Raw genomic sequence first — 15509 nt, forward strand, 5'->3', positions numbered from 1 at the left:
AACAAAAAAACCAACAAAACAGCCCCATGGAAACTGTATTTAACATTTCTGAGTGACTAACCACAGTTTCTCTGCTCCTCTGTGCATGGATTATTGTGGGAGATTATCCTCAGGAGGCATCAGGTACTTACTCCCTTCTCATAGTGACTGAGGGCTAACTCAAGGCTTTGAATAGCAGCTGTGGAAAGGCCAAATACCTTAGAAAAAGACTCTGGAGCACCTGGTCTGGTAAATGATGAGTATTAGCCTCCTTGTAAGATCAAAAAGTGTCACCATTAAGAATCTAAAGGATCTATGTGTTGTGCATCTTTCCAGGCAGTAAAAAGACAGCAAATTCGATAAAAATGCTAGATTTCACTGGATATCTGTAGGTCTTAAGCATTCTCAAATAATTAAAGTAAATGTTTCCATAGAAAATAGAGAAATACAAACAAAAGACAGATTTAAAAGAGTTGATTCAAAGAAGATCCGTTGCACATGCAGTAAGCTTTTCCTAAGAAACACCTCACTGCAGGTGTGCTGAGGCCTTTGGGGAGACCCAAATTCAAGAATCAGTTTTGGTGCAGCCATTGGTGTGGGAGAGAACCCTGAAAAATTCAGGCAAAGGGAGAACTGTTGATAGGCCAGATATGCCCTCCCAGAGAAGAAAGAGGAGGTAAGGGTAATGCAGCAAGAAACCCAAGCAGATACATACAGCACTGAAGTCAGGGACAAGGACTTCAAACTCAATACTGAGCAATATGGACCACAAAGAGAGAGGAGAAAGCCAACAGCAAGTGAGATTATTCCAAATTCAGAGAGTAAACTCAGGGGAAAGAGGAGGAGGGGAAGGGAGAGGAAAGGAAATCTGAAGGAAAAGGGGAAAAGGAGAAAAAGACTTGAAACCTGAAAAGAAGAGAAGTCATGTATGTAATTAGAAGGTGAAGCCATGCATGCAATAAGAAGATATGGAAAGCAGAGGGAAGTCCGTATGTCTGTGTGCAAATACAACCCCTGAAAGGACGTCTCTATGGAGCATTGATTTTCAGTATTCTAGTAGTCTGCAGCCTGTTTGTGCCCTGACCATGTGTGGTCCTGAGCATTTTCATAATATCTGAATGCAGGAAAAAAAATCCATAAGCATATTTTAAATATGGTTGCATAGTTTATTTTCAACAGCATAAATTGTGTCCTAAAGACAATACAGAAGAATTCATGATAAGGCAAACGGAAGCAAGATAGTAAGGATGTAAAAATGAAGTCTGGATACTATGAATAAGTCTGATCACCCAGAAAATATCTCGAGAGGAGTTCCACAGCAGAGGAGCAGTCCGGTTCAAATCATGACTCTTAAAATGTCTATTCAAACCTGTCATACCATTGCTGGTACATCACTGTAACATGAAAAGACAAAACCAGGAGTCAGATCCTGCTTCAAGAAACACAGACTTGAAAATCCAGAGCTGGTCATCAGAAGTTCAACAAAACTAAGCTCGAGCTTGAAGAGGTTTATGGAAAGTCACAAAAGATATCAAGGTATAACATGGATTAACATTACCTCTCTAACCTACTGCATCATGCCACAGGCCCACAAAAGAAGGAATATCTTCCTATTCCAAAAAAGCACGCTCTTAAAGGTGGATTTAGAAATCCTCACATAGATGAATTCTGCAATTCATTGGATTTCTCCTTGTCAGAATTACTGCAACATGTAAGCATTTATTCTTTGTCATTTAGCATCAGTGTTCAAGCAGCAAAGAAATTCTGTGGGATCCCTTTCACACCCAGGCCTGTTATCTGTTTAAAAAAACAAACAAACAAACAAACAAAAAAAAAACAAAACAAAACAAAACAAAACAAAAACATAAAGGAAAAAGGATAGATCTTCAGCTCAGTATACCATTCAAATGTTGTATAACAAATATCACAGCAACGTAGCCCTACTTCAAGAGGAGCCCAAAAGGAGTCATTCCATGGAGTTCTTTAGAACTCTTTAAGTCTTAAATGTTATCAAGCACCACTCAACAATTTTGGTAATTTACACATTATCTGTAGACTTTACATCTGGTCCTTTTCTCTGTATTAACCAAAGAGTTCATAACAACTTTTAATGTGCTTGCTCATGCAAGACAAATGTGAGCTTGGAAAATACCAATTCACTTCTAGAACTGGAGAACTGAGGAAAAGACATAAGGCAAGGCTCCAAATTATCTTCTGGTATTTAACTCTTGTGTAGGCTCCTGAATTCTGCTGTTTGAGAAATCTAACAGTTCTTGGCCATGGGAAATCTGTTCCAAGCACTGCTTTGAACTAGAAGGTTCCATATCCCAGATTAGATCCCCATCACTCCTGGAACATGTCTTCAACCTATTACCAAATTGATAATGCAGTTTGGTTTATTCAGTTTCCATCATTTACAACCCTTCCCTTTCATGCGGTGGTCAACTTTCAGAGAATGATGGAGATTGCTGTTTCAAAACTGCATTTTATTTTCCTAATGTTTTTATTGATGGGCTGAAAAATTAAGAGGGAATAAAGTTTTGGATTCAAGACCCCTGAACAAAAATGTGGATTGTTAGTTACTCAACACATAGCATCCACTTTTAACAGACTAAAAAAAATCACAAAAGTTTTGGGACTGGGATGCAAAGCTTTGCCCTGGTAAATTTAAGCTTTTAATTTTAAAGGAGCAATCTGTGTTGTAAATATGTAGATTCCCTAGTACAATTAAAAAAAATAGGATTAAGACAGTGAAATTTCCAAAACTGATAGAAGTATAGTAATGTATAGAAGCAAGACCAAATTCCTTAAAATGCATTACAGAATATGCTATACAGGCAGACCCAGATGCACCAGCTGCCTTCTGATCCCAGCTCGATACCAACTTTGGGTAACCAACATATCAACACTATTACTAGAAATTTCTCCACATCTTCCTCCCAAATGCATGAGCAGCTGTGCAAAACCGGCTGTGCCTGGCCAGGGAATGAGCAACGTTTCTGGACCAGCACGTCAGGCGAGCAGGATGAATGAGGGCAGCTGGGGGGGCACCCTACTCTCCAAGCAGAAAGCTTGGCAAGTGCGATGTACAGAAAGAAGTCAAATCTCACCTTGAAAATCTCTCCCGCATGAGGTTCCTTGGCTAAGGTGGCCTCATCCAGTCCATCGTATGCAGAAGTCACATACATTTCTGAGTAGTCTTTTCCACCAAAGCAGCAAGAGGTGATCCTTGGAGTAGGCAGCTTCACAGTTTGGATTCTTTTTCCTGGGGAAAAAAAATATGTGATTGTTTCCTAATGTCCATTTTCTAGGAAGCATGTAATTCTGAATGTACTATTAGTGCAAGTGGTGCAGCTATGGCATTTACTCAGAAGGCATCTCCCCTTCAGACAGGCCATATCCTAAAGGACAATTTGTGGGGAAATGGAACTCTTTCATCTGCCTCATCTCTACTTTTCAGCCTCTCCCCTACATCTGTGAGGCTTCGTTTCCTTTTCTCAAAATGAAACAATAAAGTATTTGAAGCCAAGATGGGCAGAGACACCTGCACCTGTGATTGCTGTCATTTCCTAACAGCTCTTCCCAATTAAACCTTTCAACGCTAAGAATTTTTTTCTTTTTTAATTGAAGGTTTATAATGTTTCTTGCAATAGATATGCAGGGTGTGCCGCATCAGCAGACGACAGGACCAGGGGTAGTTGATGTTGGGAGGCAGCACAGGGAGCAGCACTCTCCACATGATTTGGGCATGGACCAGTGATGCTCATGGCAAGCCGTGGGGCAGAGATGAGCAATAAATAACACTTTCTTATTTTGCCTTCCAACCATTCCTCCTGGTTGCCTTTCCTCTTGTGTTTGTGGCACATAGGTGACACTCAATATACACATGCTGGGGAAGGCCTTACCTGTCTCTGGGTCTATACGAATGATTCTCCCGCCATCAATACATGCCACCCAGAGCTTTCCTTCCACATCAATGCACATCCCATCTGGCATTTGCTCCTCCTTTTCTAGATGGTATAAAAGTCTGGGACAGGCTGCAGGGAGAGTTATGAAGCTGGTGTTATATGGGCTGGCACCAGTTCTGTATCAGATCCCAGTCTTAACATTTTCCACGCTCTTGCAAACAGATAAGTTCATTTTCAGTGACAAAGATGTGCTGCAAAATTTATATCACATATGCATTTAGCAGATGTCTTATAAACCTCAGTATGGCAAAAACAGGCCACCAGTGGAGCCACTGCAATTTGAAATTGTACTGAATTTGGCCTCGTATTATTTTACGAAGAAATCACAGAATCATAGAACCATTTCAGTTGGAAAAGACTTTTAAGATCATCGAGTCCAACCGTTAACCAAACACTGGCACTAAACCACATCCCTAAGAACCTCATCTATGTATTTTTTAAACCCCTCCAAGGATGGTGACTCCACCACTTCCCTAAGCAATCTGTTCCAATGCTTGACAAACCTTTCAGTGAAGAAATTTTTCCTAATATACAATCTAAAGCTCCTCTGGTGCCACTTGAGGCCATTTCCTCTTGTCCTGTCATTTGTTGCCTGGGTGAAGAGACCAACCCTCTCCACACTACAACCTCCTTTCAGGCAGTTTGCAGACAGCAATGAAGTCTCCCCTCAGCCTCCTTTTCTCCAGGCTGAACAGCCCCAGCTCCCTCAGCCACTCCTCATCAGACCTGTGCTCCAGACCCCTCACCAGCTTCATTGCCCTTCTCTGAACTCACTCCAGGAAGAAAACAAGATGCCTCTCTCCTTGTTACCCCACTAGCAGGCCGCAATGCCACAACTGCTGTGAGTGCAGTAACTTTTCCCAGATTTTCATTGCTCATGACAGCCTGGGTGTCTTTTTATGAGCAACACTTCACATACATAATGACTTGAATTCAAATGTTTGTAATTAACAATTTTTCATGGGTAAAGATCAGGAACTTTACTTATTTGAAGGGCAAATCAAGCTATCAGTTTTGATTCGGGCTGGACACCAACTGCTAGAGGTCTGGGCTGCAGTTGGGACGGGTTGGTGAGCACATGCACAGACCATGGAGCGGTGCCCATGGGCAGCAGGCTGCCCGCTCTGACCCAGCGCATTATGGCCATTACGCCACCCAAAAATAGAGGGTCACCAGCACAAAGCTAAGGCCAGGAAACTCAAACTCATTATGTTTTTGTATCTGGGGGACAAAAAGTAGCATTAAATCTTCTTTAGAAGTCTTATCTCCAAAAATCTGTAGAAAAATATTTTCTCAGCAAAATGAAATCTGAGTAACTGTAATTATTTCTACAATTTTCACCCATGATTACACGAAGTCCACATTGATTAGAGTACAAAGGCAATTCAGGCATTTAAATTCCCATGGAGTATGACAGGTTGATACAGTACAAAAATATTACACTTTCAAAATGAGGTTACATCCATTTTGTTTGCACCTACATTTCCTGTCTGCAGACATTACAATAAAAAATATTTGTCTAGAAAATTAATTTAATTGAAATTTCCCCAATATATGAATGTAATTTTAATTTCAGAATTTGAAAACTTCACCCACAATGATAACTTGATTCTTTAAATACATTTCTGCGATATACATGCATTCACAGTCTGTATCTGTATTTATGGAGCCAGTACTATCGAAGCATTCCAGTAGATGGCACTCAAGAATAAACAGCATCCTATAAGGTAATTCTCACTTTGCAGTATAAACGGCTTCTTCCCTGCAACTAACTCTTTGAACAAGTCTAAATATAAACCATTTCTTCAGATGAAAGTTGGTTGAAGAACTGTCACAAATTTGTTCACCAAATACACCTGGTTCATAACTAAACTTGAGAAAAATCACAGCCTGCTGACAATCTGTAAGCGGAAGGTATGAGATCTGTCAAATAAATCACTGCATATTACACGCCCAGGTCTTGCTGCACAAAGATTAATAGCACTACTTGTCACCGAATTTAGAAAAGCAGGTGTACCGATCTTTCCTGTGTGCACATCATAGCTGAAGGCATGCACAGCATATGCCAGGCTGTCGATGTGAAAGAAGGTCCTGTGGTCCAGGGACCAATCCAGACCATTGGAGATGTCCACCTGGTCTAACTGTTTTATTACCGAACAGTCGGGGAAAAGGGTATAGAGAGCGCCCTGCCGCCTTGCTCGGACCCCCGGTGCTGTCTCTTCAGCCATCGTACCTGAAATGGGAATGGGAACACTGGTGAGAAAGCAGAAGCTTGTTCCTCATGCTTGATGAAAAACCTTCTCTATGCGTTACTAAGAGGTCCTAGGGACCAACCTAGTCCCATCAGATTGATGAGAAGGAGGAAAAGGAGCAAGTCAGGAGCAACTGCCTCCCACAGAGGGGATCCTGGCCAAGGGACCTCTGCATTGCCATGAGGTTTTAAGTCATAAACACCAAAGACCCAAAGGAGCACCACAAAAGCCAGGGGCTGAGGGTTTGCTCACAGCAAAAGCTGAGATGCAGGCAGACATCATGTGCTCTTTTTGTCATTGCTCTTTGTGGGATACTTTCATAATTTAAATGGGCTGTGACCTTAAAATACAGATGCTGTAAATCACAGTTATCTCAGAAGCAAGTGGAGAATACCACAGAAGTGAGATTTTTTTCTTAATGAATTTATGCCTCAGTGTTATGCCTGATAGTTAGTTTCTGACTCTCTCTTGTCCGGAAAGAAGAGAGCTCTGCAGTGACAGGATGGGAAGCACCTGAGGGGGCATTTCCACTTTCTTTTAACTGTGATAGTCTCTCTCTATCAGCCTTCCCCTTTAGAAGACCTCATAAGCTTGTTTTACAATGCTTGACCAAAATTCCTGTTTGAAAGCATTGATCCACCATGCACAGCTACAACAGGTGTGTAAGCAGGTTTTTCTCTCCTAGTCTTGCCCTTAACTCTAGTGACACATCAGCCCTCGAGCATAACCATGAGTCAAATATCCTGATTTTCAGCAAATTTGAAATAAAATGAAAATGCTGGCTGGCAAAACAAATACAGAGCCATTTTGACTCCCATCAGTCACTCTCCACTTCCAGCATGTATTTTTGTGCTTGGCTCATCATTTATATGGGAGGAGAAAAAGCACAGGGGGATCCTGGCTGCATTGCAACTGGTGGCAAAGGTCCCTCTTGCCTTCAGGAGGCCAAGGATCTCTCCCCACATCCCTGTTTCCCACAGGCTGCATGGGGGAGGCTGTACATGAAGGGTGCAAGCTGCAGCTCATCTGCTCTAGAAGCTGCATTCTTGTCTACACCTCTAGAAACCTTCCCAGCTGCCTGAACCCTTCACAGGCTTTTCACCTCACGTGCAAGCAGGTGTTTGAAAAACAGCATCCACCACAGAGAAGAGGAGCCTTCCTGATGGACAGCCCTTGTCAACAGCCTCTGTGCTCATTTAGGTCAGAGGATGCAGGGTCCCTTCTCCTCCTCCATCAGGCAGTAACTGAGCAGAGCATTCACAAGACAGCTCATGCTTGAGACAGTTGTTTTTGTGTGGAACTCAACAGAGGAATTGAGAACACAGAATAAAATGCACCATATGAAATACACTGTAATCAGTTTCTCTTTGTTTCAGGGGAAATTTCTGTCAGGAACTCACCAGCGAAAAACCTCCCCTTTGGATCCACTTTCCCATCATTGAACCTGTTGTTGGGTTTATCCTGCTCGAGCTCATGGATGGTGGTGACCTTCTGAGTGTCCCAGTCCAGAAAGGCAAACCTGTTCCCCAGGGCGATGACGTAGTCCCCGAACTGCCGCAACGCCACTGAACCAACACGAGCATCTGCAGGAGAGAGGGAGTTGGAAATGGCAGGTAGCTCCCTGGGCCACCAGTCAGCCCTACCCCTCCCCACCTCACCTTGGGCATCTGGGCTTGATTGGGACATTCTTGACCTGGAAAAGGCTGAGGTGATTCAAAGATCTTTCACCCCATGGGATCATTAGCACATCTCACCAGCTTTGTGTTTTCCAGATCTTTCTACCTTCTGGGCAGACACAGCCATTAGGACTGTACCTTTTCCTCTGAAGGCCCCAAATGAAACATGTCTTCCCACGGGGGCTTAGCAAGGGCAACATGTGCGCGACTCTCCACACCTGAGCATGGTCCTCTCTGCTCAGCTGGCTCAGGCCACACCATGCGCAGCAACACATCATGGAGGGACAGGGTGAGTGACTCCATGGAAAGTATAAGAGAACACCATGCTGGGTGAGTCCTACCAGAAGGGATGGACAGAGAAATCTCCCACAACGAAGGAGTGAGCATGGACTCTTACCCACAGACACACTCTGCACCTCATTGGTGAGTGGGCTCCAGCGGCAAACTTTCTGTGCGTTAATGTCCACATAGACAAGTGCATTCTCCCTTTCTTCCCACACAGGGCATTCTCCCATCCTGTTCTTCTCCTTCACAACGGATTCAATTTTGATGGAGGAGGACATGGTCTGAGAGGAAGAAGGTCAGTAATGAATGAAAAGCTCTTGTTGTGGGAATTTTTCACGCCTATAAAGCTTAAAAGCAAAGTTTGTAAATGGCAAAGCCCTCCAAATCCCACATGACAGAGTAATTTAGGAGGTTCCTATGACATTTCCATGGTGTGGAAAATACAGAGCTGCTCTTGCCCCATGGGAAGATGGGGTTTGGCAGCAGCCTGGCATCCACATGGCTCCCATAGAGGCAGAAAGTCACCAGATCTCTGGCAGCCAGTGTGTATTTGTCTCCTTGGCTGCTTGATCAACCAAACCAAGCCTTACAAAAGCTTCCTCTTCCCACCAGCTCTCCTTTCATTTACTGCCCCTTCTCCAGCTTCTACAGCAACAAAACAGGGGCCTGGCACATGAGCCACGGTGAAACACTGATTCACAGACCCATCCCACGTGAGGAGGATGCAATCACGCCATTGCCAGCTGTTTCACAAGGCCCAGGCAGGGGAGAAACCAACCTACTCACAGCAGCTGCCTGCTTACCCTTTTCATGTCCCCCCTCTGATGCTGCAGAGAACTGCCTTGTCCCACAGAGCCTCAGCACATGTCCACCCTCCTGGCTGCATGTCCAGCTTCTGCATCTCCCAACACCACCAGAGGAATATCTTCCATGAGCCCCTCCACCTGTCAGTTTTGTTTTGTTTTGTTTTCAAACAGCTGAATATTTTCGTTCAAATTTCCTCCTTGTTTTTAAAAACAGGGTAACTAGAGGGGAAGATTTGTGCCTTGCTGGCTGAGGCTTCACTAATTTTTACAAGCAGCTGAAAATTGAGGCATTTAACAGGAAGAGTCATCCAACCTTAAGAGGCAGTGTTGCCCTCCAAAAGAACCCCCATAAGCTGGCAGGGATGCAGCCCCTGGTCCCCCTCCCACACCCAATGGTCCACATCCCACAACACCCTCTCTGCCAGCACCTCATGGAGCTACACAGCAGCAGCGTTTCACAGAATACAGCATCTCGGAAGGAAAAATGAGGAATTTCCCAAAAAAAAGCCTTGTTCAAAACATCCTGGCTTCATCACTCCCCAGGCATCCTGCTGCCTGGCACCTTTTTGTGCAGCACGTTGCACCCTGCTTGCCGCAGCACTGACCCGTCAGAGATGAAAGTACGGGGAAGAAAAGAGCAATTCCAAGCACAAAGCACCAAATCCTGCTATATTCTCCCCAAATAAAATTCCTGTGGGTAAAAACATCATTTTCACTCTGACTGTATCCTCTCTGCAACATTTTATTGGTGATTTAGCCTCCTGGACTCATGCCTAAGCCTTTCATGGAGAGTAAGGTGCTGATGGTTGTCACTGAAACTTTTTCAAGTTAAACTGTTTAAAGTTATGAGAATTTGGAGACCATAAGAAAAATTTCCTGGCAGGAATGAAAAACTAATGTAAAAACATCCAGTCTGCTCTAAAAACTATAACCTCTTTCTGGTAGCTATTTGAAAACAGCCTTTCTTATCCTCAGTCCCCATGTCTTTTCAAATGATCTTGACAAAAACTGTCCGTTAAGATACAGGTAAAATACAAACAAATGACTGGCCTTAAAAGGTTAATTTGCAGTTTCTCTCCCTCTCTCCCCTGTGCAAGCACACATAATTTAATTTTTAATTTCAAGCTGAAGCTTTGAATAAGCAGGCAGACAGTTAAAGCTTTTAATGTGCATATAACAAAATAACTGTCTGTGTAAACCAAAGAATTTAAGAACCCTTCTTCCTCAGTCAAAAGCTGAATGTTTATACCAAGCTGGAGGACACCTATGCTAAACCGTGGTTCATCACAACAATGCACCTGCGGAAGGAAAATATTGCAAGACCTGGGCTGGTGTCTCTTCTCCAGCGCTGGTCCGATGAAACCAGCTGCTGGTTTTGGTGACAATTAAATACATGCAATAGCAGATGCTATCTGCACCGAGCCGGCAACCTTTCGCAGTTTGCATCCCGTCAGCAGTCACATGAATGCCCAGGCACAGATCAAAGCCCTTCTGAATGCTCTGGTTCATGGTGCCAGCAGCAAAACATGTGATAGGGAAAAATCCTTGCTCAGTATTTTTCTCATGTCACGAGAGGAAGAGAGGAAAACTGAGATGTTGCACCATTTGGTTGCCTTGAGGGCTAGCTCAGTCTTCCCAAATTTAGGGTCAAATGAACATCTCAGGTGATAAAACGGGAGGTTAAAAAGGGATGCAGAGGAGGGTTTTGTAGTACAAGTCACTTTCAATGATAATGAAAAAATATTTTTGTGATTAAGGCATATTGGCATCATTAAGACTTGACTCCTATTCCCAGCTGTGCCACAACTTTCCTGTGTGCAAAGTCACCTGCTCTCCATGCGCAGCTCCTCACCGTAAATATGCAAAGCCCCATTCCCTCCTCAGCGGAGAGCTCTGAGCTGCTGCCTGCAGCATGCCAAGGGAAGGGTTTTGGTCAGGGAGCCTTGGTGATTGCCATGGATGCTACAGGACAGCGATATTTTGCTTGGCTTTCAAGACACTTTGTTTTTTTTCACTTCTTTGGTATCTGCCATTTTTTTGTCTGTGGGAGGCAAAGGCAAAAGGTGGCGAGTCTGTTCTCCCACCCAGCCCCGCTCAGCAGAGGTAGGTGATACCACCAGCATTTTGGTGACAGGGCACCTCTCCGGGTCCTGCCTGCTGCAGCAAGGGGGGTGGCAGGAAGCAGGCTGGTGCTAGAGGTCACTGACCCCACCACACTCAGCAGAGGCAGATGCCACCTGGGAGGAATCAGCCTCAAACCAGCATGCAAAAGCAATGCATTTTTTTTGCCCGTGCAAGACTTAATGAACATTTTAATCTGCTGATCAAACGGTGCACATGATGAACATTTTTTCCCAGATAAGCAAATAGACGAGAGAGACCTAATACTATCCTACTGTAGTCACCATCAATCCAAATTTGGAGATTAAAACATTACAGCCCTAAGCCAGAGACAAATGAAAACATTTCTAGCAAAAAAGCCAGCAATTTTTGCAAGTCAAACTCCTGCCAAGGTTACTGCATTACAAGCAAAGTGGTTGTGGGCACCTTGAGGAACTTCCTCAGCCTTCCTTGCCCTTCCAGCCTGAGCCATCGGCTCCATCTCATTTCAGCAAAAATCCTCTGTCTCTGCTTGCTCTCACAACATTTTTCACATTACTCTCCGCTTTTCTTCTTGTAACCTAAATGATAACTTTGAAGAGAAGTTTGTGTAGAACAACGTGCATTTTTTTTTCTAAGCATTTTCAGCTGCAAAGGAAAATTCTGTTTTACAATTATTTTAACTGCTTTCATTTAAAAAGAAAAGCAACCAGTTCTCAACTGAAAAAAAAAAAAAAAGAAAGACTTTTTTTTTTTCTCCAAAATATTTTGCAAAGTGTTTTTTCTAAAGGGTTTTTGAGGGAGAAAACCAGACTTCCCATTCAGCTCTTTTCTTGTGGTGACTTGACTGACTTCCCCACCACAGGTTGTAGCAAAATAAAATCAAGTCATGCAGAAGGACGAAGCATTCGCCTTGCTACAACTTAAAAACATCAACAACACTAGGCAGGATGGCATAATCTCATTTACTCGGGTGGCTGCAAATGCTCTGGGGATACCCCTGTCATGTGTTGCACCATCTCTTATTCCTACCCCACCGACTTCTAGACTACCAGCACAGGTATCATATTTCCCACTCTCGGCACACCATTTCTACATCCCCCACGTCCAGTTTTCCAGAGGTCGGTCACTTTAGGAGGAAACACATCTCAAAGGCTTTGTGGATGCTGTCAAAGAGTGGTGGAACCCTGCAGTAGCAAGTGCACTAATCTGTTCCTAGCCAGCCAGATATTCTTTCAACTATTTCCACAATGTAAAGAGTTTGTTTCTAATATTACTGGGTTGCAAAACACAAGTTTACAGTAAAGTTGGCCAAAGGCAGCCACATGCCTCTCTACCTCTGCCTGGTGCCCCACCACAGCATCTCCTTCTGGGGTGGCTGCTTCTCTCCTTTCCCATTGCTTTGGTCTCCTCTGATTAAAGTCTTACTTCTTCTTTTTATAGTCCCTCGCTTTTATTGACATAGTGTAGTTGGGAGAGTGTTATCAAGGCATTAGCGCACCATATATATTAATGTGGTATTTAAATAATAGTATTTGTCTTATGTTACCTACAGGCATGTGCTCAGACAATAGCTCAGAGTTTGTTATTGTAGCTTTGCAAATACTTAATAAATCCATCGCTCCTCTCTTTTTTTTCACAACTCTCCAAATTACATTTGTGTCACTCATTCCCCGGCAGGGTCCACCCCAGCTTTCATTGCTATAGAAATTCAACTTTGCATGTAATTTGATTGTTCCAGTCTCTCATTCTTCACCTAGACGGACTCATCTTCTGCGCCTGTCTCCCTCTTGGGGACAACAACAGACATGGTTGGAGTTAATGAAGACACAGTTATTAAAAAACCCAGACAGGCACAGGTGTAGGTACTCACCCCAGCGATATCCCACTCAACAGTGTTGTCCAAAAGCAAAGCCAAGGCTTATCTTCTCTCTGCTTCACCCTTTTGTAGGAAGGGCCTGATCCCAATGGGTGCTTAAGATGAGAAAAACGGGAGCTCCCCAAGCAGTTGGTGCCAACTGCTTTTATTTCAGCAGAGTTATTTTCCCGGCAAAGGATTACTTGAGTTTACTCCAGCTTGGCTGGGAATAAATACGCTTCACCTACGACTATAGATTTGGTCACGAGGGTGAAGAAACCCTCCAGGGCACAGCAGCTGCTCCTCCTGATACAGCCTTTCCTGTCACTGGGTTCTTGCTCAACACTCATTGAAATCAGGGCAAGTCTTGGATCAAAGAAGTGAGCACCATTAATAAGCCAGGAATTAAACAAAAGTCAGGAAGCCTTCCTAACCAAGGGAACCGGTAACTGCTCAGCTCCAGTTTGCCAGATGCAGCACTCCATCGTGAGACTCAAGTCAAAACACACCAGCAGTGCCTGTTTGGGCTCCTCAGGGCTGGGGTGCGGGAAGCCGCTACAGCCTCTGCAGCTGGAGGCTGCGGCAAGGTGTACTCCCAGGGCATTTGGGCAACCTTAAATACACAACTCTCCTGGCAGAGTTGGCTCTTCCTGCTCCATGAGATGCTTGTGAAACCAGCATGACCAAGGCCAGTGAGCGATGTTACACAAGGGGGAGGTGGCATTTATTTGTGAAGTCTCTGCAGAAGTTTATTTTACCTGCTCCTTCTCCCCCACACACAGACACGCATGGCCCAGATGTCTGCCCAGGGCCACCCACACATGGTATGGAGGATGAGGGGATCCTCCCTGCATCTCCCAGGTGCCTCTTGGCCAGCAGTGACAAACTAATCTGTGACCAGATCTTCCATGCCCATATGAGCCATTGCTGTTACCTTTCTAGCACAGCAACAACAAAAAGGACCGGCAGGTGCCATTATCGTGCTGGCAGTCACCCTATTGCCATCGCGGTGGGGTGAGGGTGACCACGGGTACAAAACCTCACAACGCAGAAACCACTGCAACTTGATAGCAATGGTAGAGGGAGCTTATTTGTGTTTATGCCTGTTCATTTTCTGCTGCATCTCTGACTATCCATTAACCACCAACCACAGCAGCCCTACCACATGGTTCATGACTTCACTAAGACCAGAGACCTAATTTTGCAACATTCACCATCTCCCTCAACACATAAACTTTCCCTCTAGCATGCACTGAGATTATTTAGCAGCACAAAAAGCAAATTAAGGATGGTGGATGCTCAAAAGAGTAAAGCCCCAGCTTCCTTCACCACCTCACACATCTTCTGTCCTGAAGCACGGCTGCTTAAACCTCACATTTTGCCAGTGGCCGAGACATCTCCACATACCTCTGTCCTGGTTTTGTTAACAAACAAGTTTCTCTTTTAGTGAATTTGCCTGTCAGCTAAAGACTTCATATTAGCTGCATTTTCCTGCAGAACCAGATACATGTTTTGGTAAACCTAGCAATGGAACGCGAAGTTATTGATAAGCAGGGATGGACATCTTGTGAGAGGGGCAATGAGAAACAGGTGACCAAGAAACTGACCAACAGTGTATAACATCCCATTCACGTGAATACTTCATGTAAAAGTAGGAGATCATGAAGATCTCGTCCCTTTTCATCCCTTTTGCTTAGGGCCGACATTAGGAGAGGATCTTGCTGATCATCCCTGCAAACTGAGCTCCAGTTGGCTGCAGAGTCCAATCCAGGACTTCGAGTGCCGGCTCTGCAGTTGTCAAGACTTTCAAGATTGGTTTTGTATATTTTGTATTATTTTCTCTATTCTTATTAGTAGCATTAGTAAAAGATTTTTAATTTTTCCAACTCCCTTCTCTCTGTCCTTCTTTCCCTCCCGATCGCCTGTCCTGAGTGGGAAAGGGGGTGGGGGGTCAAGGGGGGAGGTGGGGGGGCAGAGGAGGTTAACAATACATCTGCCAGGGTTTGATTGTCACCCCGCAATCAAAACCCGCGACAACCTCAAAGAAGCAGAACAGTGACTTGCACACCCCTTGGTTCAAAGCAGCACCAAGGCCTCAGTGTGGGCCAGGCAGCTACTGACTCACCCACTGCCCACTCTGAGGGCAGAGCAGCCACAAGCAGACCCAGCAGAGAGAAACTGACTCCAACCACTATGTACCGATTCTTGGAGCTGCCTGCAGAGAAAATGCACAGCCTGGGGCTCTCTTGGCCGTCAGTGGGTCACCCCCACAGCAGAACGGGTACAGGTAGCTGTCTCACCCGGCATGGGAGGCGCACAGGCATGGGAATGTGTAACATGCCGAGAGCAAAATCTGCAGTTTAAAAAAACAACTGAGCTACATCGCAGCTTTTTCAGCACATACACACCTGAAGTTACCAGCAAAAAAGCAACCCAGTGAATAACTTGCCATTGACAACAGGTACCGTGAAGAAATTACAATGAAACTTCCCTTTCCTGCACTTTCATAGCAGCAGTGGCCGTTTGGGCCCTCTTGCCTCTCTGGGGGAGTTTGGTTCAGCAGGAAGTACGTGCAGGTGGTGTTT

General features: G+C 44.5%; 1 protein-coding gene across 1 annotated transcript; it reads right to left on the minus strand.

The window, feature by feature from the left end:
• Positions 1–1201: 1201 nt before the first annotated feature.
• On the minus strand, positions 1202–8438 carry LOC136111550 (regucalcin-like). The gene is made up of 6 exons (XM_065855822.2): positions 8273–8438; positions 7600–7782; positions 5965–6180; positions 3885–4016; positions 3090–3244; positions 1202–1776 (listed from the first exon to the last, which is right to left on the minus strand). The coding sequence occupies exons 1-6, from the start codon at positions 8436–8438 to the stop codon at positions 1726–1728; spliced, it is 903 nt and encodes a 300-aa protein (XP_065711894.1). The 3' UTR covers positions 1202–1725.
• Between the last annotated feature and the right edge of the window lie 7071 nt (positions 8439–15509).

Source organism: Patagioenas fasciata, chromosome 1 (assembly GCF_037038585.1).
Source record: "Patagioenas fasciata isolate bPatFas1 chromosome 1, bPatFas1.hap1, whole genome shotgun sequence".
Classification (NCBI taxonomy): Eukaryota; Metazoa; Chordata; class Aves; order Columbiformes; family Columbidae; genus Patagioenas; species Patagioenas fasciata.